The sequence below is a fragment of the Nomascus leucogenys genome, chromosome 8 (genome assembly GCF_006542625.1).
Source record: "Nomascus leucogenys isolate Asia chromosome 8, Asia_NLE_v1, whole genome shotgun sequence".
Classification (NCBI taxonomy): Eukaryota; Metazoa; Chordata; class Mammalia; order Primates; family Hylobatidae; genus Nomascus; species Nomascus leucogenys.
Window position 1 is genome coordinate 108,288,029 of NC_044388.1, and position 23,234 is coordinate 108,311,262.

At 54.6% G+C, this 23,234-nt stretch overlaps 1 protein-coding gene across 6 annotated transcripts in view; it reads left to right on the forward strand.

Annotated features, from left to right (window-relative positions):
- The first annotated feature begins 8,606 nt into the window (after positions 1 to 8,606).
- NTNG2 (netrin G2) overlaps positions 8,607 to 23,234 on the forward strand; it is an 81,248-nt gene continuing 66,620 nt past the window's right edge. Inside the window, exons 1-5 of one of the 6 annotated variants that reach the window (XM_030818080.1) lie at positions 8,849 to 8,894; positions 8,992 to 9,108; positions 12,142 to 12,231; positions 12,594 to 12,657; positions 12,962 to 13,657. In XM_030818080.1, the coding sequence (XP_030673940.1) occupies positions 13,445 to 13,657 (213 nt within the window). In that variant the 5' untranslated portion in view covers positions 8,849 to 8,894; positions 8,992 to 9,108; positions 12,142 to 12,231; positions 12,594 to 12,657; positions 12,962 to 13,444. Of the gene's footprint in view, positions 8,895 to 8,991; positions 9,109 to 12,141; positions 12,232 to 12,593; positions 12,727 to 12,961; positions 13,658 to 23,234 lie in introns of those variants that run through there. The other 5 variants (XM_030818076.1, XM_030818078.1, XM_030818081.1 and 2 more) reach the window with 5 other exon arrangements.

Consider the following 23,234-nt stretch of genomic DNA (forward strand, 5'->3'; position numbering starts at 1 on the left):
ATGGAAAGTTGAGGTGAGAAGGTGTTGCCCAAGGACATAAGTGGCAGCACAGGGACTCTCAGCCTGGGCTGTCAGGTTCTGAGGCCAGGCTCATAAATGTCAGGCTTACCGCAAATGTGGCCGAAGACCATCATATAGGCCACTGGAGGACCATCCTGGGGCCATCTCAGCGTCCCCAGGTGATCATGCCACACATGCTTGGGTCAGAGCCCCACAGGCCTCAAGGTGATCTCCAAAAGCAGTGAAGGAAGCTGGGGTCATCGGGGCTACAGAGAGGGGTCCCGGAGGAGCCCCCGGGCAGGGCAGGGAGTGGACCAGATAACCACAGAACTGCATCGTGCAGCCACGTTGGACTCCAGAACCGGCAGGACCAAGAAGAGAGGAAGTCGGGCCCAGAACTTTTGTTTTCCCAGATTCAACAGAAAACTCTCCTGGGAGTCCTTCTGAATGTGAGAAGCCATGTCCCTCCAACTCCCAGGTGATGCAAAAAGCAAAGCATGTGGCCAAGTGACTCTGGCTGCCTCTCCCTCTCAGCCTGCAGGTCTGTGTTTACTCCACCAGTAAAAAAAAAAAATGAACCCAGTGAAAAAGAGTGAAGGGTAGGGATGGGAGGCAGAAGAGCCTGCGAGGAATCTCCATGGGGGACAACTCACCAGGACCCCTAGGAGGGGGAGGAGTCCCACCCCCAGAAATGGGGGCAGCATGTGCTAAGCGTGGACATCCTGGAGGTCGTGGGCAACGGCCAGCCAAGTCCACAGAGCGAGAGACCAGTGGCAGCTGGAGCTGTCTCCATCCATGAGGTTGAGTGTCATGAAACAAGAAATCCAAGTTGGTTCCCAAGATCAGGAGTTGACTTTGTGAGCGATGGTACCTGCCACCTTCTAGGGAGCCCTGATCCCAAGGCCTTCCTTTGAATAGAAAAGATCGACCAAGAGCGAGGCAGGACGAGGAAGAGAGAGGGACCCTGTCTCACTGTGTCTTACAGCCTGGTCTGCCGGAAAGCACAGACGTGGGGATGTTCGGGGAAACATCACTGTGTTCCCTTTTGGCAGAATTCAGAACAAGGGCCAGGGCCAAGGTCATAGGACTCAGAATTCAGTGCTTTGATGGACCAAGAGTTTGTATGCCAATGGTGACAACTTAATGAGGAAATGGTTGCACACAACACAGCTTGCGTGAATGTGCACGTGAGATCAGGAAGGAGGCAGCCAGGGAATATCCTTCTGTTGATCAGTTTCTCTCGCCATGGGCCGTCTTTCAGAATTTTCAGCTGCCTTTTGTTACAAAGATTGCTGCGCCCAGCTTGCCTACAGCTGTCGTTCATCTGTGCAGGACTTTGCATGGTGGCCAATGGGTGCTTTTGGGGTGGGGCCTACGTGGGGCTCTTTTTGAACGACGACAATGATCAAGGGAACTGGGGATGGGGTGCAGTGCTCTGAAGGCCGCTGCAGGGTTCGTGAGCTCCCCGGGGCAGTGGGAGGCAGAGGGCTGAGGGGCAGAGCAGGTAGTTCTATAAGTGGGTCAATCATTTAGTGATCAGCACATGTCTGAGAGGAAGGCCACATCTGCTTTGCTGTCCTGGAGGCCCAGATCCCCTGCCCAGTAAGGAAGAAAGATGTTTTCCTCTAGGGGAGGAGTCGCCGGGTGGGAGGGGGAGGCAGCTTCCTCCTGCTGATAACGCATTTTCCCTTCTGATTGCAGCCTTTACCCAGCTCCTGCTCTCCTTCTGGTGCAAACGTCTTCCCAATCACCTCCACACACCCCTGCTGCCCGAGCGAGCGGGAGGCTGTGAGAAGCCTGCGCACCTGGCGAGAGGATGAGGTGGACCCAGGAGAAAGATTCCATGGTTCGGCCAGCTGCGGCTCCTTCCACAACTTCTCCTACTCCCTGCATTGGTAGTCGGGAGAAACTGTCCCAAAAGCAGGAGAGGAATGGGTGGGGTGAGGATAGAAATTCAGATTCAGATCCTAGAGCAGATTCTGAATTGTTTATGTGTGAAAAGAGACACTGTGGCTGGGAGGAGAGCTGGGGCTGGTGTTCCCATTTATTTCCCCGGCTTGATGGCCAGGTGACACTGGTTGGTCTAAACTCATTGCTCTTCTGACACGGAGCCGTGTTCCCCCGGACTCCCCATCATCGTGGAACAGAGAGCCTTGTGGCCAGAGGAGAGACTCGGCCAACGATGGCTAATCAGAGCCGACATTTCTTGAGCTTCTACTACCTGAAATAATTCCTACACATTTTCTCAGCGAATCCATCCAACAATCCCAGGAGGTAGGTGCCGTGACTATCACCACCTGACAGATGAGGAAACTGAGGCCCAGAGAGGTGGGAGTGGAGGTCTGGGTTCCCACCAAGCCTGAGGATTGCTCTCGGCGCTCCTAGTTTGAGCTTTCCTTGTCTCCTATCCTGAGGGTAGGACTCGCCTCCACCATTGACTTTGTGTTGTCTAGTGTTTTGGCAGCACTGCCAGGCCAGCGTGCTCACACTCTGCCTGCATGCACCTGCGTGTGCATAGGCATACACATGCCCACTCACACTTCCTCATACTGCACCGCCTCCCCGGTTTGGCCTGTGTCTGGCACATAGGTGCTTAGACAACCTTTGTGAGGTGCACAGGCAGCCTGGTCCATGCGATGTGAATAATCCCACTAGACTCGCTGCACCCCAAAGGCAGGACCCAGTGGCTCTGTCACCATGGGCATCCCCAGGGCTGGGGGATGCTGGCACACAGTAGGTACTCAGTGAGCAGGCCACAATTGCCCAGAAGATGCCCCCTGAGCTCGAAGCTAGCAGGGCTGGGCAGTTACCTGCTCTCACTGAGACAGGAGTGCCAATGCTCCTTTGCATCTTGTGTCCTGAGCCTGAGGAGTCCTCAGGGACTCCGGAATTTATGGCAGTGAGCAGTGATGGGTCCTGCCTCTGGGGCTTCCAGACAAGAGACTGGCTGCCTGTGAACCATGGAGTGTGGAGGGGGTGGGCTTCCTTCTCACAGCAGCCACCCCTCACCAGGGAGCTGAGCAGCTTTGCCTGGAGGGGCCTAGGCTCTTCTAGGCTGAGCTTGGCTGCTTTCCTCTCCCTGTCATGCTGCTGGAACTCGGGAAAGAGACATTTCCATGGGAATTCACGGATTGGAGGGATCCCAGCCAGGCTTCTGGTAGAAGAAACTTTGCTGACAAAGGCACGGTGGTGCAGTACTATTTCCACCCAGTCCACAGGGGCTGTGCTCACCTGCCCAGGGCTCACATGCCATGAGCCCTAGAGAAGGCACCAACTCACTCCCAGCTCCCAGTCCCTGTATCTTTTTATTGTTGTTGTTGTTTGGTTTTTTTTTTTTTTTTTTTTTTTTGGCTCTGTCACCCAGGCTGGAGTGCAGTGATGCAATTCAATGTCAGCTCACTGCAGCCTCCACCTCCCAGGTTCAAGCGATTCTCATGCCTCAGCCCCCCAAGTAGCCGGGACTATAGGCACGCACCACCACGCCTGGCTAATTTTTGTATTTTTAGTAGAGACAGGTTTTCACCATGTTGGCCAGGCTGGTCTCAAGCTCCTGACCTCAAGCCATCCGCCCGCATCAGCCTCCCAAAGTGCTGGGATTACAGGCGTGAGCCACCGCGCCCAGCTGGTCCCTGTATCTTTTGCTGGCAAGTGGAGACTGCAATGCCGGTTCCCTCCCAGGGCTATTGGGAAGAAACAATCTTGGAATGATAAGCTTGGGACTGAGACCATATATCATCGAGTCCAGCCACGAGGCCTGGATTCAAATAGGAGCCCTGCCTTCCCGAAATAACCCAGGACACATCCTTCAACCTCGGTATTCTCGTCTGAAGAATGGCCAGGATAAGAGTCTCTTTCACAGAGTGGTGGTTAAAGCAGAAATTGGAGATCATCAGTAAACTGCTGTGCTTGGTGTCTGAGTGTGTAATACCAGAGCCACCTTGTGTTAAGCACTTTCTAGAAGCCAAATCAATTTCAAGCATTAGTTCACTAAATCCTTAGACCAAGCCTAGGTATTGGAGACCATTCTAACCTCCATTTTCCAGATGAAACAACTGACGCTTGGCAAGGTGAGTCACACAGCCGGGAATGGGACCCCAGGGCTGCTTGACTCAGAAGTCCCAAATTTCAACTGTGACTGTATTAAGTGCTCATTTAAGATCTGGAAGGACCAACGAGTTTCAGCCACCATCCCATTTCACAGCTGAGAAAATTGAGACCCAGAGCAGGGAAGAGACCAGTCGAGTCACAGAGCTGCTGGTGCTGGAACCAGGCCTAAGGTTCCACAATTGCTGCTCACAATTATCGAGCACTTACTGTGTGCCAGGTTCGAATTGCTTTCTGTCCATCATTGTATTTGATCTTTACCATAACTCTAGGAAGATGGAGACTATTATAATCCCATTTTTCATTTGGGTAAAGTGAGGCAGAGAGGGAAGTAGCTTACTCAAGGTCGCACAGCTAATTAGCAGGAGAGGCACGACTCATACCCAGAGAGTCAGGCTCTAGAGCCCTCATCCAAGCCGCTTTGTGGCACTGCCTCCCAGCCGGGGCAGGCTGGCCTTGCCCGGCAGCCTGCGGCCTAGGCTGACTTGCCTGCCAAGGGGGTGGGGTCTGCACGACTCCTATGGTATGGCCACCACTGGGCAAGGCAGGGTGCCTCTGAGCTGCAGTACTCAGGGAGATGGGCACGGAGCTGGGACTGGCAAGCTCAGTGTGCTCGAAGGCCATTAGCCCCCTGCGTCTCCGAAGAGAAGTTTATCCAACAAAATGCAGGCAAGCAAAGAACACGTTCCGCTTTATGTGTCTCTTGTTGTAGGCAGTGCACATCTTGGGAGATGTGTGGATGAAAGGCGTCATATAAAATGCAATCAATTATGAATCACCGTTACTGAATTAATCACATGTATGATTAATCCAGTAATAATAATTAATGGGAGTATGGTCTAGAGATTAGAGCTGAGGACTGACAGGGAGGGGTCAGAGTGCTTCTAGTAGCCTCTGCCACTGCCTGGAGGTGTCATCTTGGGGAAGGCGGGTTCCCCCTGCCCCTACCTTGGCAGTAGAAGGGGCCCCAGGATGTCTTGAATACCCCTAGATGGTCCTGGGCACAGGATCTTACCACCTCCTTAACAGCTGCATCTCAACGGCTCAAGGTCAAGGGGACAAAGAGCTTGTCGACGAATCAAAATCTTGGCCTGGCATAAGTGAACAGAATGAGCGAGGAGAGGGGTGAGAACTTGGTAGGGGGTGTCCTTTGAGCTTGCACTTGACTTAAATCAGCAATGTGAGCTCATTTCTTCTGTCTGTCTGTCTGTCTGCATCAGGACTTGCCTTCTCTTGGAAGTCCCCAGAGGGCCTGGGCCTCATCTGTTACCTCTCATTACAAAGCTAGTAGATTATTTTTGCTTGTGACTTTATAATTTCCTGTTACTCATCTATACCATGCAAATTTCCTCATTGTAAAGGAGTCAAGCAACCCAGAGAGGATATCTCTAATAAAGCACATCGGTCCCCCCTCATCTCCCCTGTTCATACTTTGGTGTATATCTTCATTGTCCACATATACAATGGATGTGTCCATATATATAGTGGACTTGTATAGAATCCTATGTATATAATCATATATATGTATGGTTATATACAAATCCTTTTTAAAAATATAGATGGAATAAAATTAAATGCATTGTTCTGCAGATGCTTTTTGATAGCAAATTCCACATACACAATTCAAATTAAAACTGTGCATTGGAGCCAAAATCCCACCAGTGAAGAGGATGATTAGGCTGCTGGTGAGAGGGGAGCCAGCGGTTATTTTCGGGGAGATTCATTAACACTTTCCTGCCCCTGGTGCTCAGCTTCTTTTGATTGTCAGAAAAAGGTCATTTGTCAGAAGGTACCTTAATGAAGTTTAAAAATGAACGTCCCTCAACCACCTGGTCCCCGCGTGGCTGAAATCCTATTTGTTCCCTGTCTTGGAAAATAAGTGCTTTATCGTTCACTTGAAAGGAACATCGTCTCCTGGAGGCTGCTGTGGAGTGCTGTCAACTCAGGATCATAGCAGAGGGACCACCCTCCTGGACAAATATCGTGCAGATGGGGAAACTGAAGCCAAGAGCAGGGAAGGGATCTCCCCCAGCCACACAGTGTGGGAAGGGCTGAGCCAAGAAAAACCCATTATCCCGACTCTCAGTGCGGTGCTCTTTCCATTATCCTGGGGTCTGGAAATGAGGAGACCAGAAGACAGCTTCTGGCATAGGTCCCCGAAAAAAGCCTGTTGGCATCAGCTTTTTGCAGAGGCAGGGAGTATTGGGGAGGTGGGGGCTGGCGGGGAGGCATGTTAAAAATTGTTTCTAGTGGCACATATCTTTGCATATGGGTCACTGAAACCATCCTGGCAGTGCTAGGGAGGAGGCACCCCTGGTCCCTCCACTGTGTTTAGATGAACTACAAGTAAGAAGCAGCCCCTTCATCTCTTTGGCCATTCCTGACAGCATCCAGTCCACAGTGATGATGGAGGAGCAGGGCGGTTCCCAGGGATTGATGACCCTGCCCCGGGGTGACAGCAGGCTGAGGGCTGACCCTGGTCATCACTCACCCTGTGCAGGAGCCCCACGCCCTGCCCTTCTCTGCTGCCTGCAGGCTGAATGCTTAAAAATCAAACCGCTAAGATCTGTTCTCTTCTCCCAAGGAGCTTCCTCCTGCATAGAACAGGTAACCAGGGGCGGGCCCATGTCTGCCTTGCTGGGCTGCTTGGTGAGACAGGCCCATCTCCAGTGGTAGGCATCTGACAGCATGTGCAGGTAGAGGCACACGATGGCCTTGTTTTGACCCCTCTTTGAAAAAAGAGGGATTTACCGTTCATATCTCACATATGGGGAAACTGAGCCCCAAAGCAATCTGGGCTGTGTTCCAAGTTCACCAGCCAGCCAGGCCAGTGACAGAGCATCACCCAGGAACCCAAGAGCCCTGCCTCCCCGGCCACAGTCCTTAGCTATGTGACCTTGGGCAAGTTACTTAACACCTCTAACTTGAGGCTTTGCTACTAGCAGTGAAGTCACAGGGCTTTGGCGAAGATTCAGTGAATAATGCACACAAACTGGTTTGCATAGAGTCTGGCATAAAACAGGTGTTCAATAAATATATTATTATTATTATTACAGCAGATGACAAGTCTTTAATTCCGCATCCTCTTCCCGATTTGTCACAAGATTCCAAATATTATTCAGCAGTATAACTCCCTGTCCAGTTTTCAGGGCAGCTGAGAACAGGGAAGGGTTAAGGTGGAGGTGAGGGGTGGCAGCAGGGCGGGGCACTGAGGTGCCATGTCTTGCTCCATTCCCAACACCCTCTGTGACCTTGGGCTGGTCTCTCTCTCTCTGCTTCTCTCTCTGTCTGTCCTCAGGCCCTTTGTTCTTGATGCATCCAAATGACAGTGCTGGCTGCTCAAGGCTGCAGTGAGCCCACCCCAGGAGGCCAGGAGTGTCCGAAAACCACATGTGCTTCTGGAAGGTGTGGAAACTCTCCCAGAAGCCCTGGGAGGCAGGCTGGCAGGAAACCTCCCGGGGGTCGGAGAGCCCAGGGCTGCCCAATGTGATATTGCCAACTCGGTGGCCTCTGTCCGGGGCTGCTGCTATGGGAGCCCTCCCACACCTGCATCCCGTGCTTACAGGGGAGGGAGACAGAGAACCCCTCAGCCAGGCCCCTCCTGCCCCACTACTCTGCACTCTCTGCAGAGCTGGCTTGGCTTCGTCAAAAGCAGGGCCCATCAGGGTGGAGGCGGCGATGTGTCAGCTGGTATTCAGGCTCTGGTTGTGCGCTCAGATCGCTCCCCCTCCCCATCTCCCCAAATCCACCCACCCACCCCGGTACCCACTGCTTGGGGCCTTCTGGGTGGCAGCACTTCACAGAGAGAGACCGAGGAGCAGCCCTGAGCCCTTGGCTGTGGGGGGTGGGGAAACTGACTCACTTGGCCCCCCTCCCTCGTGCCGATGGGGCAGGCCCCACACCCATGGGCGCTGGCACCCCGGCAAGCCCCCGGGTTTTGGAAAAGGAAGCTGCAGCCCGGCTGCGCCTGACCGGAGCCGGCTGAGGATGCGCTCTGGGCGCAGGGACCCGCTGGCCCCCGGGCCAGGAGGCGATGTTTAGGCAGCGACCCCCCAGAGGCTGCCGGGGCCACCCTGGCCGCGGGCCCGCCGGGACGCCCCTGCTCGCCGCGCCCCTCCCCGGGCCGTGGCGCGTCCCCCGAGCCGCGCAGTATTTCCTTCCTGCACCTTTAAGAAGACCGTTGCTCCGTGGTGGGATGGTGTGTTAAAGCCACACAGAGGAAGTTACGCAGCCCGGATCAGACCGAGAGATAAAAGCCCCGATGGTGATCGTGAGTGATGGCAAGAGGATTTAGCCTCGGCATTAACTTGGAGCGGAGTGCAGGGGGGCAGTGAAGCGCCCGCCATCTGGCCCGCGCCGCGCCGGGGGGATGCCCCGGCTCCCCGACGAGACGCCGCGAAGCCCACCCGGGCCTGGGGCTGCCCGGCGCCCGAGCGCGGGTCCTCCCCGGGCCGCCCAGGGGGGCCAAAAAGTTTGCACTTGTTAGCGGCGACCTCCCGCTCGTCCCGGGCGGGCGATGCGGGCGGCGCGGGCGGCCCCCTCCCCCGGCCCGCGTCTCCGGGACGGCTGCGGGCGGCCCCCCCGGCGGCCGGAGGGCTCCCCGGCCCCGATCTGACGGCGGCGGCGGCGGCGGCCACAGCGGCGGGAGCGGCGCGGGGAAGGAGCAGCGGCTCGCAGCCCTCGGCCCGCGCCCCCACCCAGCGCCAGCCCGAGGGGGGAGGCGCAGCGCCGGAGGGTGGCGGTCCTCGGCCCTCCCGGGTCTCCGCGCCGGGAAGCCGCTCCGAGCCGGGGTAAGGCGGGCGGGGAGAGCCCGGGAGGCGGGCGGGGGGAGAGGCTGCAGCTTGGCCAGGCTGGTTTCATTTTTAAAGGGCTTCGGTGACCATGCAGGCTTGCCCGGGCCCGGGAGCCACTTACAGCGGCCCGGCAAAGGCTCGGATGCAAAAGTTGTTTGGTGGCGGCTGCTACGAGCTGAGGACTGGAGTCGCCCCAGAGGGGTGTGTGAGGGTGCGTTCTTAGCAGCATCTTAAAGGGGTAGCTTGTCTTTCTGGCCGGCTTCCCCCGGGTCCTTTCCGTCGTGTGTGTGTGTGTGTGTGTGTGTGTGTGTGTGTGTGTGTGTGTGTGTCGGGGAGGGACGTTGCAAGGATGCTCGAATGTGTCTCGGAAAAGGAAACTAACCCTGCTCCCGCGCCTCTCCCCCACCCCCCAATTCCACCGCCACCGCTTAGAGCCACCCCCATCCCGTGCCCTCCCATCTCTCTGCAAACTGGGAGCCTGTGAGTTGCACAGAGAAACTCCCGGCCAGCCCGGCCGCGGCTGGAAACTTCTCCTGGCGCCGGGAGGGGGTCGGGAGGTGAGGGGGCGCAGGCACTGGTTTGGGGCCGGCGTGGAGTCGAACCTGGAACTGAGCGGCGAGCAGGTGGGGGGAGCAGAGGCGGCGGGAAGGCGGGAAGAGAGGACCGCGGGCTCGCGGGGTCCGCCGGCTCCGGAGTAAGTTGGCCGTTTGGGCTGGGGGCGGCGGCGGCCGGGTCGCCGCAGGCGGCAGCGCCGGGGCAAAGGATCCAACCAGTTCCCGGGCGCCCTGCTCTGTGTCTTTTAATTAAGGGAGGCAGTGGCGAAAAAAGGGGCACCTCAGTCCCGGACGGGCCTTTATTACAGGCTTAATTATTAATTGCTCCCGTGGCTTGCACACAACTTTGGGAAGACGAAAAGCAGCTGTGGGACTGCCGGGTCGTCAGTGTCCCAGGCACAGGGCTCGCAGCAGGCCCGAAGCACTGGCTCGACCCTGGCCCCTGCCTCGACCCCGCCCGCCGCCCGCCGGGACCCACCCGGGGCCTGCTGCTCGCGCCCCGCCTCCCGCGCCCAACTTTCCAGGGCTCCCGCGGGCGGGGACCCAGGGGCCGGATAAAGGGCCCACTCCGGAGCAGGGGGACACCGGGGCCGCCGGAATTAGGACGCCCGCCGAGGCTGCAGTGAGCGCGGGGCGCCCGCTGGACCCCGCCCGGGGCAGAGGACGGGAAGGTGACCCCGCCCGCCAAGCTCCCTTTCCCTCCCGGCAACCACCACCCTCCCCTGAAGGCAGATTTCACCCCCCTCCGCCGCCCCTGCTGAGGAGGGAGAGGGAACCCCGGGGTGGGCTGAGTCCCCCCTAGCCCCAGGAGCCCCCAGCGCCCTCCCTCCCGTGCCCCCGGGGGCCCCGCGCCCGCCGCTGCAAGTTTCCCCCACGGCGAGGGCGCAGCCGGCAACTCCAAGAGGAACCCGCTGGCTAGCCCAGCCAGCTCGGGAGGCGCTAATTCAATAAGACAGAGAAATCTGAGTTCAGAAATCCTGATAAAATCTAATTTTCGGGTTTTAATACCCTGGCTATCAGCCCCCCTCGGTTCCTGAGGACTCTTAAAAGAAAATAAAGCACAGTGATTCTATTTGTTTCTGGGAGCTGCAGTTTCTTAGTAATATCAGGTGAAGATAAATTTTCCACGGAGAAAACGATCCGCCGGGATGCAGCCTCTTACTCTGAAAATTTCCCTGCCGACTCCTCACTCTCTGCGCTCCTCCTCGTTATCCGGGGACTCCTGCCTCTCTTCCCCCTTCTCTTTTTTCTTTTTGGCAGAACCCGCCTGTAATATTCGTGTGCTGAGCTCATAATTCCCCCTGCGATGCCAGCAACGCCCAATTGATTGACTAGTTGTAAACACATTTTTCCCCTGGCAGATTTTGTTGTTGTTAGGATTTTTTTAATTTATTTATTTTCCAGGGAATGCGTGGCATTTAAACCAACAGGACTGCAATTAATAGATTTGCGAGTTGCGCCGCACGCGCCGCTCGCCCCAGCCTCCCGGCCTCCGGGCCTCGCTGCCTCCCCGCGCCCGGTGGCTTCCAGCGCCCTGCAAGCCCCGAGCAGCCGCGGGTCCTGCCGCTGAAGGAAGGTTGCAGCTGCGCCCTCCTTGCAAGCCGCAGCCCGGCGTCCTGGTTGTCCCAGCAGCCAGGAGCTCCCTACCTGTTAGTGAACAGTTGGGAGTCGACTGCTGGAAGAATTAATTAGGAACGTGCTGTGCTCTGGGCAGCGCGAGCTCGGGTAGAGGCATCCAAACCTTTGCCGGCCGCGCTATTTTATTTTTACTACATTTTCTCAGGTTGCAAAAATAGACACCGGGCACGTTCTTTCTTAGAGTTTTCTAGCAAGGAGCGCCTTCAAGGCCGGGCAGGCTCTATAACAGGTTCTCCTTTAAACAGCCAGAGGCGAGAAGGGAAAAATGGTCCTGGCTGGGTTCTCATTCATCTCCATCAGCAGCTCTTCACCCAGAGAGAGGGGCAGGGGTCGCCCTAACGCAGATGAGTGAGTCCCATGCCCGGAGCCCTGGGGCCCTGGCTGGGGGCTGCTCCCAGCCTGAGGTGCTCAGGGCAGCAAGTGTCTGCCACTTCGGTTTGTCATTTTTGGCAGGAGCGTTTTTCTGTCTGGGTGGAGAATGGAGTTTCATGGAAACACAGTTAACTCTTCAGGGGCATTGCACGTACAGGAGGTAAAGAGGATGTCAGGGGAGAGCCAGGCCTAGACTGGACATTTGGGGCGGTTTGGGAAGTCAAATGCAATCATCGGAGACATAGTAACCAGAATAATTAATCATGCAGGCACTTCTGCTGTAACTTATTGCAGTAACCTTTGCCCTATTGGCCAATATTTTTGGCCAGAATCCCACGCTGGCTGGACTTGGATTCTCTGGGTGATGTATCCAGTGTCTGGAACACACCACAGTACTGCAATTGTGTTATTTCCCAATGTAACATTCATGTAACTGGTATCTATTTTGATGTAACGTATTAATTATATCTATTTTGATTTTAAATAATTAACAGAAGCTTAAACTAGCACAGCAATAATCGTAATAGTAACCCATTTATAGACATACCCTCTAAGAATGATTTGCAAAATGCTGGACTTGATCAGAAAAATCTGAACTCACAAAGCATTGTCACCTCTTTGGCAGTCTTCAATATCCCTAGTTTCTTACAGTTAAAAAAAAATTAAATTTGCCATTTCAGATTGTGCCTATGATTGGGGAGCCGTTTCTCAGTGCCTGGCTCTTCATGGCTGGCCAGCATGTGGAGCACTCTGTTCATCTGTACATATAGGTACGGGCTCATCTGCACCTATAGTTACATTCTCATCTTTGCCTTTAACAACTTTGACATTCTGACTTGACAGTCATGGTATTTTAAAGCAACCATTAAATCTTGGCTCCTGGGCATGCTTTCAAAAGTCTCTGACCCCCAAGCAGGGGCACTTCTGCTGAACTAACACTCCCATAAATGAGAGAAAAACGCATCACCTTTTAAATAACATGCCCGATCTCCAAATGTGCAACTCTGATATTAATAAAAATAACCCAGTTTTCTCGGGAGACTTTGCTAATGCAGCCTCATTTTTTGCACATTTTGCCGGAGTGCTTTTGTTCTTACACGTCTCTATTCTCCCCCTCTTTAATTTGTTGCAGGTGTTGTTGCTAATGAGCTCTCTCTCTCCTCCCCTCTTACAATGAAAGACAAGTCAGACCCCAGGTACCTGGATGGATTGAGAGCTGAGATCTCAGAAACTTCATAATAAGTTGACGATGGCTACCAGCCAAGGTCAGCTGGGCCCCATTAGTGCTGGCCCCCAGCAAAGCAGAACCAAATAGCCTTCTCCCCAGTTAACACCTCAGTAGCTTTTTATGCTAGTCCAGTCACACAGCTGTTGCCACCTTAAGCTCATATGAAAGAAATCTCTTTTATTGGTCTGAGAACCCAAGTCCAGTCCCAAAGAGGGAACATGTTTCCAGCTAACATGTCCACCTCCTGATTTTATTTTATCTTTACAATGCAGGCTGGAGGGTTGTTTTGCAGTGGTGTTGCACACGTCACCCATTAAGAGCCCTTTAAAGACCTGGATTGATTGGAAGGACAAAAATTAAAAGCAATCTGATCTGGCCTCATGCAGGATCCCTGCGGATTTTCTCCTTATCCCATTTCCATCCACTGTCACAATTTGAGAGTCTGCCTGATTTGATCAGCTTCACCTCCGGGGGAGGTGTGATGTCAAGGTTAGGAGGACGTGAAGTTATGGGCAACTTTCTGAGCTGTCCATCAGCAGTCTGAGAAACGCTGGCTCTGAATTTTCCGTGCCGGCCTTTTGGAAACAACAAGTTCCTCGCTGTTTGCAAAGCTTCAGTGCTCGGGTCCCTGGGACACCCCGGCCACCCTCGCCTGGTAGATGTGGCATTTCCATGCTGAGGCCGCGAGTCCCGCCTGACCCCGTCGCTGCCTCTCCAGGGCTTCTCTGGGCCGCGCCCCTGCAGACTGCGCAGCCATGCTGCACCTGCTGGCGCTCTTCCTGCACTGCCTCCCTCTGGCCTCTGGGGACTACGACATCTGCAAATCCTGGGTGACCACAGATGAGGGCCCCACCTGGGAGTTCTACGCCTGCCAGCCCAAGGTGATGCGCCTGAAGGACTACGTCAAGGTGAAGGTGGAGCCCTCGGGCATCACGTGTGGAGACCCCCCGGAGAGGTTCTGCTCCCATGTAAGTCCGCTTACTGCTGTTTTGTTTGCCCAGGCCAAGTGGGAGGAGGTCTGGAGTAGATCCTTGGGGTGGATGAGCAGAGCCGGGGTACCGAGATGCAAGTCTGACTTTCCTGCCTCTTGACCAGGTCTGGACCAGACCTGGACGAGGTCTTTGTCCCACCTTGGAAATGTGTCAAAACAGAGGCCACCCTGAGGACACTGGGGTCATGTGACATTGTTTTCTGGGGTAGCGGCATTCTCGGCCAGCTGGCCACTAGATCAGTTCCCTCGGGTAAGCCCATAGTATTCAGCTCCGCAGCCTGGAGGCTAAGCCCCACCTCCTGCGTAGGAAGTCAGCATCCTGGGCGAGTGCGCAAGATGCTACCTGCAACATGATACTCTAAGCTCCCTCTGTTCATCTTTTCTGCGGTGCAACCTCTTAGCCCACTCAATCCAATCCAGCAGACAGTACTGTGAAGCTAGAGCATGCCAAGCACTGAGCTGGCCCTTTGCATGGGGAGGTTTGACGGAGGCTCAGAGGGGATTCACGCAGGATGAAGTTGGGGGTCAGGCTGGGACAGACAGTGCAGCTTGGGTCCCCTTCCAGTTCCATTCCTACATGCAATGATGGCAGCCCCTGGGTAAGTCAGGGGAAGGCAGACATTCAGGCATTGTCCCTTGCCTCCCTAGTTAGAGAAGGAAGGGTCCTAGGGGCACGGAGTGCTTCAGTACTCAAGTAATATTAACGGCAACAACAACAGCAGAGATGGTTGCATGCGAGCTGCCTGAGTGTGTGGGCCGAGGCTGATGCCATTGCGAGGAGTCCTCCCCTCAGCTAGCCAGGTGGATTCTATGTTGTATAAAGCAGGAGTGTCAGGGGAGGGCTCTGGCCCAGTGACGTCTGTGGGCTTCTATTCTGTCATCTGCAAAATGGGCACACTAAGAGCACACACTCCTAGGGTCATTGTGAGGAGTTTGTGGTTTAATTAATGTAGGTAAAGTGTTCGGAATAGGACCTGGCACAGAGTAAGTGCACGCAGATGTTAGCCGTTGTCATTCTGGTCATACAGGTGGGGTAACTGAGGCAGCCCAGGGGTGACGGGTAAAGGCATCTGGCCAAGGTCACACTCCAGGAGGTGGCGAAGCTGTGATTCCAGCTTAGAGTGGCTCTGATGTCTCTGAGCTAAGCTGCTTCCCACTGGGCAGTGCTCTGGAGGCCGTCCCTGGCAGGGCAGGGCAGAGCCGGGTAGGGCAGCCAGGAGGCAGGAGCGCACAGGAGGGGATTGCTGCCATCCCCCAGGCAACTGGTACCTCTGCGTGTCCTTGGAGGAGCCTCCAGGTCTCTGGGTTTATGGTGGGGCTGACCCGGTGCCCCCACCTCAGAGTCCTGAGGACTTGATCTCATGGGCCGGCTTTGCTCACATCACAGGGCAGTCAGCCCGAGAAGGTAGCTTCTTACTCAGGCTTGTCAGTGGTGATGAGGCTGTCACTGTGGGTGGTGGCTGGGCCAGGGCCAGCTGGGGAGAGAGGGAGGAAGGGAGGGAAGGAGAAGGCAGCACGAAGCCAGGAGCTGGGGCTGGATAGTCTGTGGCCATAACTGCCCCGGGGACCACAGGGCCGAGCAAGGGGACTGGGCTCTGGAAGCCAGGAGGAAGGCCGGGATGGGGGCCGGTGCTCAGTCCACATCTCAGAGCCGGTGGGAGGGTTCTCCACACACTCCCGGGCACGGTCAACCTCTGTCTCTCATATTAGAGTCTCGACTGTATTTTTTCTCTTAAATATTAATCACTGCCTTAACGTGCTTGGGGGAGCAGCTAAATCATAATTCTAGGACCAGCTTTGGATCGAAGGCTTGAGGTGGGGAGATGACCCTCAGAGGCAAGTCCGAGGCCCTCTCCTGGCCAAAGCTGTCTAGGATGTCATTGGCCCTGGACCTCTGCCCTGCCCCCACCGTCAGACAGAGAACCCGGTGCAGTGGGTGGCTGCCCTGGGGAGGTGGTCACCCCTCCCAGTCCCAATGCTGGCAGAGCCTCATCCCAGGCAGCCATCCTCAAGCTTTTGGGTCTAGAAGAGTGCTCTCTCCCATCCCCATCCCCTGCTCCTCTCCTGGGCAGACAGGTGGGGAAGGCAGGGGAGAAAGAACAGTCCCTCCACAATCTCCCACATGGGCGAGTCCTCGGCGTCTCGCCACCTGTTTGATGGACTTAAATATTTCGTCACGGGCTGCCATCCGGCTCTGCTGTGATTACAAATGTGTGTCCGATGAGGATGGGGGGCCGCCGTGGCAGGTGGACAACAGCCTTTTGCAGGGCTGGCTTTTGGAGGGCTGGCTTTTGGAGGGGGTGGTTACTTCTAGATAGATCTGGGTTCAAACCCTGATGCCACAGTTTATTGCGGCTTCCCCTGGGAGGGTCCGGGCAGTAGGATGCTCTGAGGTGGGTCCTATTCTGATCTCATTTTAGGGATTAGGAAGTGTTGCCTAAATCCTGGCAACGTCACTCCGTTGAGAAGGCAGGCTGGGAACTGCCTGTAGCCAAGGCCCGTGCCCACCCACCAGGTGGCACAGCCTCCCCTCTCTCAACTTCTGACCTGAGTTTCACTGTCTTCCTCTGCCCAGTAGAAACCATAATGTAGGAGTGTCACGGTGCTGTCAGGACGGCACAGCCCGGCCATGCTGCCGGGGTACATACGGACACATAGTAGGTACTCAGTGTGCAATACTAGTCACCGGTTTATTACTGTTGTGATTATGGCCTCGGCGATTTTCCTGGCTTCTCTTCTTCCCCGGGGTCCTTTGCCTCTCCCCAGCCTTGGGGACGCCACGCCTTGTATTGCTAGTCTCTGGCAGCAGGTGGAAGATGCAGGCTGGGGGAGCTTCCTCGCCTGCAGCTCCAGCAGCTGTTGTTAACCAGCCACCAGGGGGCGCCCTAATGGCGGCCAGATGCCCACTGCCCCCTTAGCCTTGCCATCGCCCATGGGTCCTTGCTTCCCTTCTCCCCTTCTGTGGCAGGTGCTAGGTGTGTCCCAACATCCAGCCCACGGGAGCGCAAGCCCAGCTGCACTCTGAGGGTACAAGAGGGACCCAGGGGTGGACGGCCTTTTCAGATGCGGAGTGCAGACCCTCTCTCTTTCCCAGGCTTCCTGTCCTTCAGCAAGGCCACCTGAGAACTGAATTGTAAATTCCAGCCTTGCAAGGAAGGGGAGGAGGCTGAAAGACAAGATAAATGAATAAATAAAAACCTATTGGCTCTAAATGCACAATGAGAATTAATAGGGATGAGCTCTCAACCGAGGATTCTTGGGCAAGGACAAAATTGCAATGAGGGCTGTGGGAGAAGAGAGGCAGCCCCCACCCAAATTCCCAGGGCCTGCCCCTGAGGTCAGCCCGGCAAGGCTGCGGGCTGGGGAGGAGGCAGGAAGGGCGGCGAGCAAAGACGTCTCAGCCCCTCACAGGGCAACTGCTGCTTGCGGGACCCTTGGAGATGGGGAGGGCACGACTGGCATTGGGAGGTGCCCCTTAGTGCTCTGCAAGACAGGTCTCCCGCCGGCCACCTGTGGTCCCCGTGAGAGGAAGGGGGAAACCCTTCCTTTGTGCCTTGGAGACAAAAGCTAGCCACCCAAGACTCAGGGGTGAGCTGACGAGCAGGAGAGAGAGACGGAGAGAACTACTGCCCAGGCAGCAGGATGCCAAGGGAATCCTGCCACTCCCACTCAGAGCAATCGCCTCAGTGCAGGAGCGCTAGCCTCACCTTGATAGAGGTGCAGAATCCCAGACCCTGCCCCACACCTGCTGAGCCAGACTCTGCCTTTTAACAGGAAGTCTCTGGAGCGCTGGGGTAGGGTTGGTCCAGGGTGGTGGATGAAGCCTGTGGTTGACGAAGGGGGCAGAGGTCTGTGGGTCCCATGGGGTCTGTGCAGGTTAAGGGGAGAGGCGTTGCTGAGGGGAGACAGGAGCCAACAGGAGAGCAGCAGGGGGTCCTGGGAATGGGGGGATGGAGCTGGGAGCCGAGATTCCCAGATGCGGGCCTTGCTTGCCAAGGCGGGGGGTCTGTGCTTCTGAGCAGGAGCCAGTGGAAGGTTCCAGAGAGAGGCAGCACTACCTCCTGACAAGAGCTACAGGCCTGGAATCTGAAGCCCTGAGCTCACATCCCAGTGTTGTCACTTGGGGGCTGGGTGGTCTGAGGTGAGTCATTCAAATTCTCCAAGCCTCAGTTTCCCTATCTGTAAAAGGGGTATGATCGTGACTGCCTTGGCCACCTCACCGACTTCCTGGGAGAGGAAATGCTTCTCACAACATAACGGAAGGTGCTTGGCAGAGACTGTAGGTTCTGTTCTAGTGTGAGGCTTGAATATTATTGTTTATCCAATCTTGATAAGCTTGACGTTTCTACATCGACATGGGTGAACATTCAAATTTCAGCCATGTTGGAGTCTCCAGCATACAGAGGCACCTTGGCTTTGGTAGACAGGAAAGCCAAGGGCGGGCTGTGAACGTGCATCTTTGAACACACATTTTACTCAGTTAGAACCTGCTTTAGCTTCTCTGTGCCTCAGTTTACCCAGCTGCAGAGCAAATGGTTCTATTCCTCCCCCAGGGGGTCTGCTGGGCTGTTGAATGCAGAGGGCAGGCAGGTCCTGGAGTCCTCGAGCCACTCCCCACTGTGACATTGAACACCACATGCAGAATCAAGGTCACAGATGCTCTGCCTCCTGCCAGACCTCGAGGATCATGAAATGTTTCCATCCAACAATGCAGAGCTGACCAGCCCGATGGCTCTGGCCTCCTTCCCCCTCTGTGTTTCTGGCCCCAGCCTCCCTCCTGTCGCCATCACACCCCTCCAGTCGGCAGATGTTTCCAGGTCTGACCTCATGCCAGGCACAGTTGTGATGGGAAAGTGAGATGACTAGAGAGAAATTAAGTGAAAAACAAGAGAAAAACACAACAGACATTGAAGACAATACGCAGCTAACAACAAATGGTGACACCGGGGCCTGATATGATAGGAGCTGGGGAAGGAGGAGGGCATGCCCCTCCCCATGAACTCTCCCGGCGCTCTAGCCTTGGCCTGTGCTGTCTCCTCCACCCAAATGCCTGCCCCCTCCTTCCTTTGTTTTCAAGGCTTCCGCTTCTACCTGGATAACCCTAGCTCCTTTTTCAAGGTTCAGGTTGGACCCTACCTCCTCCTCCAGGAGGCCTTCTCTGACTCCTTTGCCCAGTGGGGTGAGGAGGCCCTCATTTGGTCATCATCCTGCTTACTGACTGGCCTATCAGTGAAGAGCTCTGGCCTTAGGAATGGAGAGTTTAGAATCCCGTGCTGTGTGATCTCTGATGTGAGACCTAACCTCTCTGAACCTTAGTTTCTCAATGGGAGCTATTAATAGAACGTGCATAGGAGACTGTCATGAGCACGGCGCTTGGCACATAGTAGGTGCTCACTGCGTGCTGGCTGTTGGGACCAATTCTGTAACTTTAGATGTCTGCTTTCCCCTTGGACTGTGAGCTCCTCAAAGGCAGGGCTGTCTCGCTATCTTTGCATCCCCAGCACCTCCCTCTGGGCTTGATCAGTGCCCAGTAAGCATTTCCTGAATGAATGGATGCATGGGAGGAAGCATAGTGTGATCCAGGAACGCTTCTCAGAGGAGGCAGGATCAGGGCTGTATTTTTTTTTTTTTTTTTTGGAGTCAGAGTCTCGCTCTGTCGCCCAGGCTGGAGTGCAGTGGCGCAATCTTGGCTCACTACAAGCTCCGCCTCCTGGGTTCACACCATTCTCCTGCCTCAGCCTCCTGAGTAGCTGGGACTACATGCACCCACCACCACGCCAGGCTAATTTTTTGTATTTTTAGTAGAGATGGGGTTTCACCGTGTTAGCCAGGATGGTCTCTATCTCCTGACCTCGTGATCCACCTGCCTCAGCCTCCCAAAGTGCTGGGATTACAGGCGTGAGCCACCGCACTCGGCCAGGGCTGAGTCTTGAAGGAAAAACTGGGGTTTGGGTCAGGACAGAGGAGACCCTGAAAGCCCTTGCTTCGCTCCACTGCAGTCCCTGTTCTGTGGGATTTGCGATTGGATGAAGCCGGGAGGTTTGCACAACTCTGTCCTTAAGTCAGTTGCGAGTGACTTTGGCGCCTGAGCTGCACCAGCCGTTAAAGCCAGTCAGTCTCTTGAAATGCCCAAGGCAGGGCCCAGCCTAGGACAAGAATAGTTCCGTGAAATGACATCTTGTTGCACAGTGAAGTCTCCCACCTGGGCAGTAGACAATGAGAAGACGGAGGCCCGGGGCCCGTGGAGTGAGATCCTTGCTTCTGACTTCCCTTGAGGGAATGGGGTTGTGTCCAGACACCCCGTGGAAGGCAGGCAGCTGTGTGAAAGGGCCCAGATGGGACATCTTTCCAAAGAATGTCGGAGACTTAGAGACCCCAGACCTTTCCGGTTTGTGCATCCCCACCTTCCCGGGCTGTCTTCCTCTATGCTTCCTAACCCTGATGTTTAATCCATTTCCCTTTTTCTCATTTACTGTGGGTATGATGACAAGCTGCCTTCAATCCCACCTGCGATGGGGCAGGCAGTGGACGGACGGACGGACGAACGGACAGACAGGCAGGCCACACCATGCTGCGGATGAGATGGATGGACGGATGAACGGACAGGCAGGCAGGTCGAACCATGCTGCAGATGAGACAAACGGACGGATGGACGGACAGGCAGGCAGGTCGAACCATGCTGCGGATGAAACGGACAGACGGACGGACGGACAGAAAGGCAGGCCGCACCATGCTGCGAATGAGAACTTTGGCTTCTGGAGGGAGCAGATGGGGCCCGGGCGCATCCCGCACTTCTGGGATGTGGGACTTGGGATAAGTGCCTGGTCACCCTGAGCCTTGGTTTTCTCATCTGAAACTGGGCATGGCGCTGGACACAACCTCGAAGAAAGTGTGTACAAATAAGATGAGACCAGGCTTGTGATGCCCTCAGCTGGGTGCCAGCACAAAAGGAATGCTCAAAAAAAGGGCCAGGCGCATGGTGGCTCAAGCCTGTAATCCCAGCACTGTGGGAGGCCGAGGTGGGTGGATCACCTGAGGTCAGGAGTTCAAGAACAGCCTGGCCAACATGGTGAAACCCTGTCTCTACTAAAAATACAAAAATTAGCTGGGCGTGGTGGTGCACGCCTGTAATCCTAGCTACTTGGGAGGCTGAGGCAAGAGAATCACTTGAACTTGGGAGGTGGGGGTTGTAGTGAACCGAGATCGTGCCATTGCACTCCAGCCTGGGTGACAGAGCAAGACTCCGTCTCAAAAAAAAAAAAAAAAAGTGTAGTTTTATTTTTATCCTTTTTAATTCTAGAATTTAGCTTGAGGGACAGAAGAGGACCCCATAGGCCAAACCCACAGCCAGAGGCACAGGCCGTGGGCTCAGAGGTGGGCCTTGCAGGATGGGAAAGGTCAGGAGAGTGAGGATGTAGACAGAAGGAATGGTTTGTGCAGAGACACAGGGAAGGGGGCTGGGTGATTCGAAGGGAAAGTGCGTGGGTGACAGAGAGGAGATAGTCCACTCCCCCTGCCCACCTCATCCAAGCCCCTGTAAGTCTGTTACTGTGCATCTGACCGGTGAATATTCTGAGACTTCTCAGAGCCCACTGAGTGTAGGAGCTGGGGTTCAGCCTTCCTGTGTCTGGCTCCTGACCGCTCGCTAGGGTTAGGAAGGATTAGGCCACAGGCTCTGAAGGAGCAAGAGGGGCAGGAGGGCAATTGAGGGGCAATTGAGAGGAACCCAGAACATGGAAGCCCTGTGCCGTGGGGCTGGTCCAGAGCTCACCAGGCTGGACCACGTGGATGCTGAGCCGTGGCCCCTGACAGGGGCTGACCTGGCCAGGGTCCCTGTGGCCAGCACTGATGCAGGGCTCCTTCCTAGAGGGGCTGGGCGATGAGGAACGGGAGAAACGGCAGATGATGCGGGAACCGGTTCTGTTCGGCTTTGGTTTGCAGGATCCGATTTGTTTTTCATCAGCAGCAGATTTGCTTAAATATATGAAAATGTGTTTCTAATTCCCCGAGCACACACCAACTGCTGGCAGGGGAGGGAGTAGTGCATAGGAGCAGAGTGAATGCCACCGGGAGCCAGAGTTCTAGGCCCTGGCTACTGAGAGACCGAGGATACGCCCCCAGCCTCAGTTTCCCCAACTGAGCAGCAGAGGGTTTGGCTAGATTAACCAGTTCATTCAGTGTTCCCTGCTGATTGCCAGGTACATTCTGGGAGTTTAGGGAAATCCAGATTGGTCAGAGACAAAACCACACATAACGGTGGACTCCAGTGCAGACAGAGGTGTCCTAGATGTATACCCCGGGCTCAGCATAGCAATAAGCATTTTAAAAAAGATTTTAAAACATGTTTTAAACTCAGGTGAAATTCACATAACATAAAATTAACCAGTTAAACAACGTTTTGGCGGGTGCAGTGGCTCACACCTATAACCCCAGCAATTTGGGAGGCCGAGGGAGGAGGATCACTTGAGGCCAAGAGTTTGAGACCAGCCTGGGCAATGTAGTGAGACCCCATCTCTTAAAAAAAAAAGTCTTATTGTGTCTAACATAAAACTTGCCTTTTAAACTATTTTACAATATACAATTCAGTACATTCACAATGTTGTGCAACCAGCATCTCTACCTAGTCCCAACATGTTTCCATCACCCCAATAGAAAATCCTGCACCCGTTAGTTACTCCCCATCTCCTTCCCCTGCCCCTGAAAACCACGAGTCTACTTTTTGTCTCCATGAATTCACCTACGCTAGACATTTCATACAAATGGAATCAGACAATATGAGGCTCTTTGTGACGGCCTTCCTTCACTGGCATAATGTTTCCAAGGTTTGTCCACATTGTTGCATGAATCAGTGCTTCATTCCTGTTTATGGCTGCATAATATGCCATCGTGTGGACACACCATATTTGGTGTATCCGTTTCCTAACTGATGGACATTTGAGCTGCTTCCACTTTCTGGCTATTAGGAGTCATACTGCTGTGGACATTTGGGTCCCAATTTTTGCATGTGTGTATGTTTTCATTTCTCTTGGGTGTCTACCTAAAAGTGGAGTTTCTGGGTCACAAGGTAATTCTGTGTTTAACTTTTTGGGGAGCCACCAAACTGTTTTCTACAGGTGCTGCACCTCTTACATTCCCACCAGCAATGTACGAGAGTTCCAGTTTCTCCAAATCCTTGTCAACACTTGTTATTTTCTGGTTTTGTTTTGTATTATTAGGATGAGCCTAGTGGGTGTGGGGCAGTGTCTCATTATGGTCTTGATTCGCATTTCCCTGATGGCTAATGATGTTAAGCCATCATGTGCTTATTAGTTTTGTTTTTGTTTTTGTTTTGTGTTGTTTTGAGACAGAGTCTCATTCTGTCACCCAGGCTGGAGTGCAGTGTTGTGATCTTGGCTCACTGCAACCTTCACCTCCCGGGTTCAAATAATTCTCCTGCCTCAGCTCCCAAGTAGCTGGGATTACAGGTACACACCACCACACCCACCTAGTTTTTATGTTTTTAGTAGAGACAGGGTTTCACCATGTTGACCAGGCTGGTCTTGAACTCCTGGCCT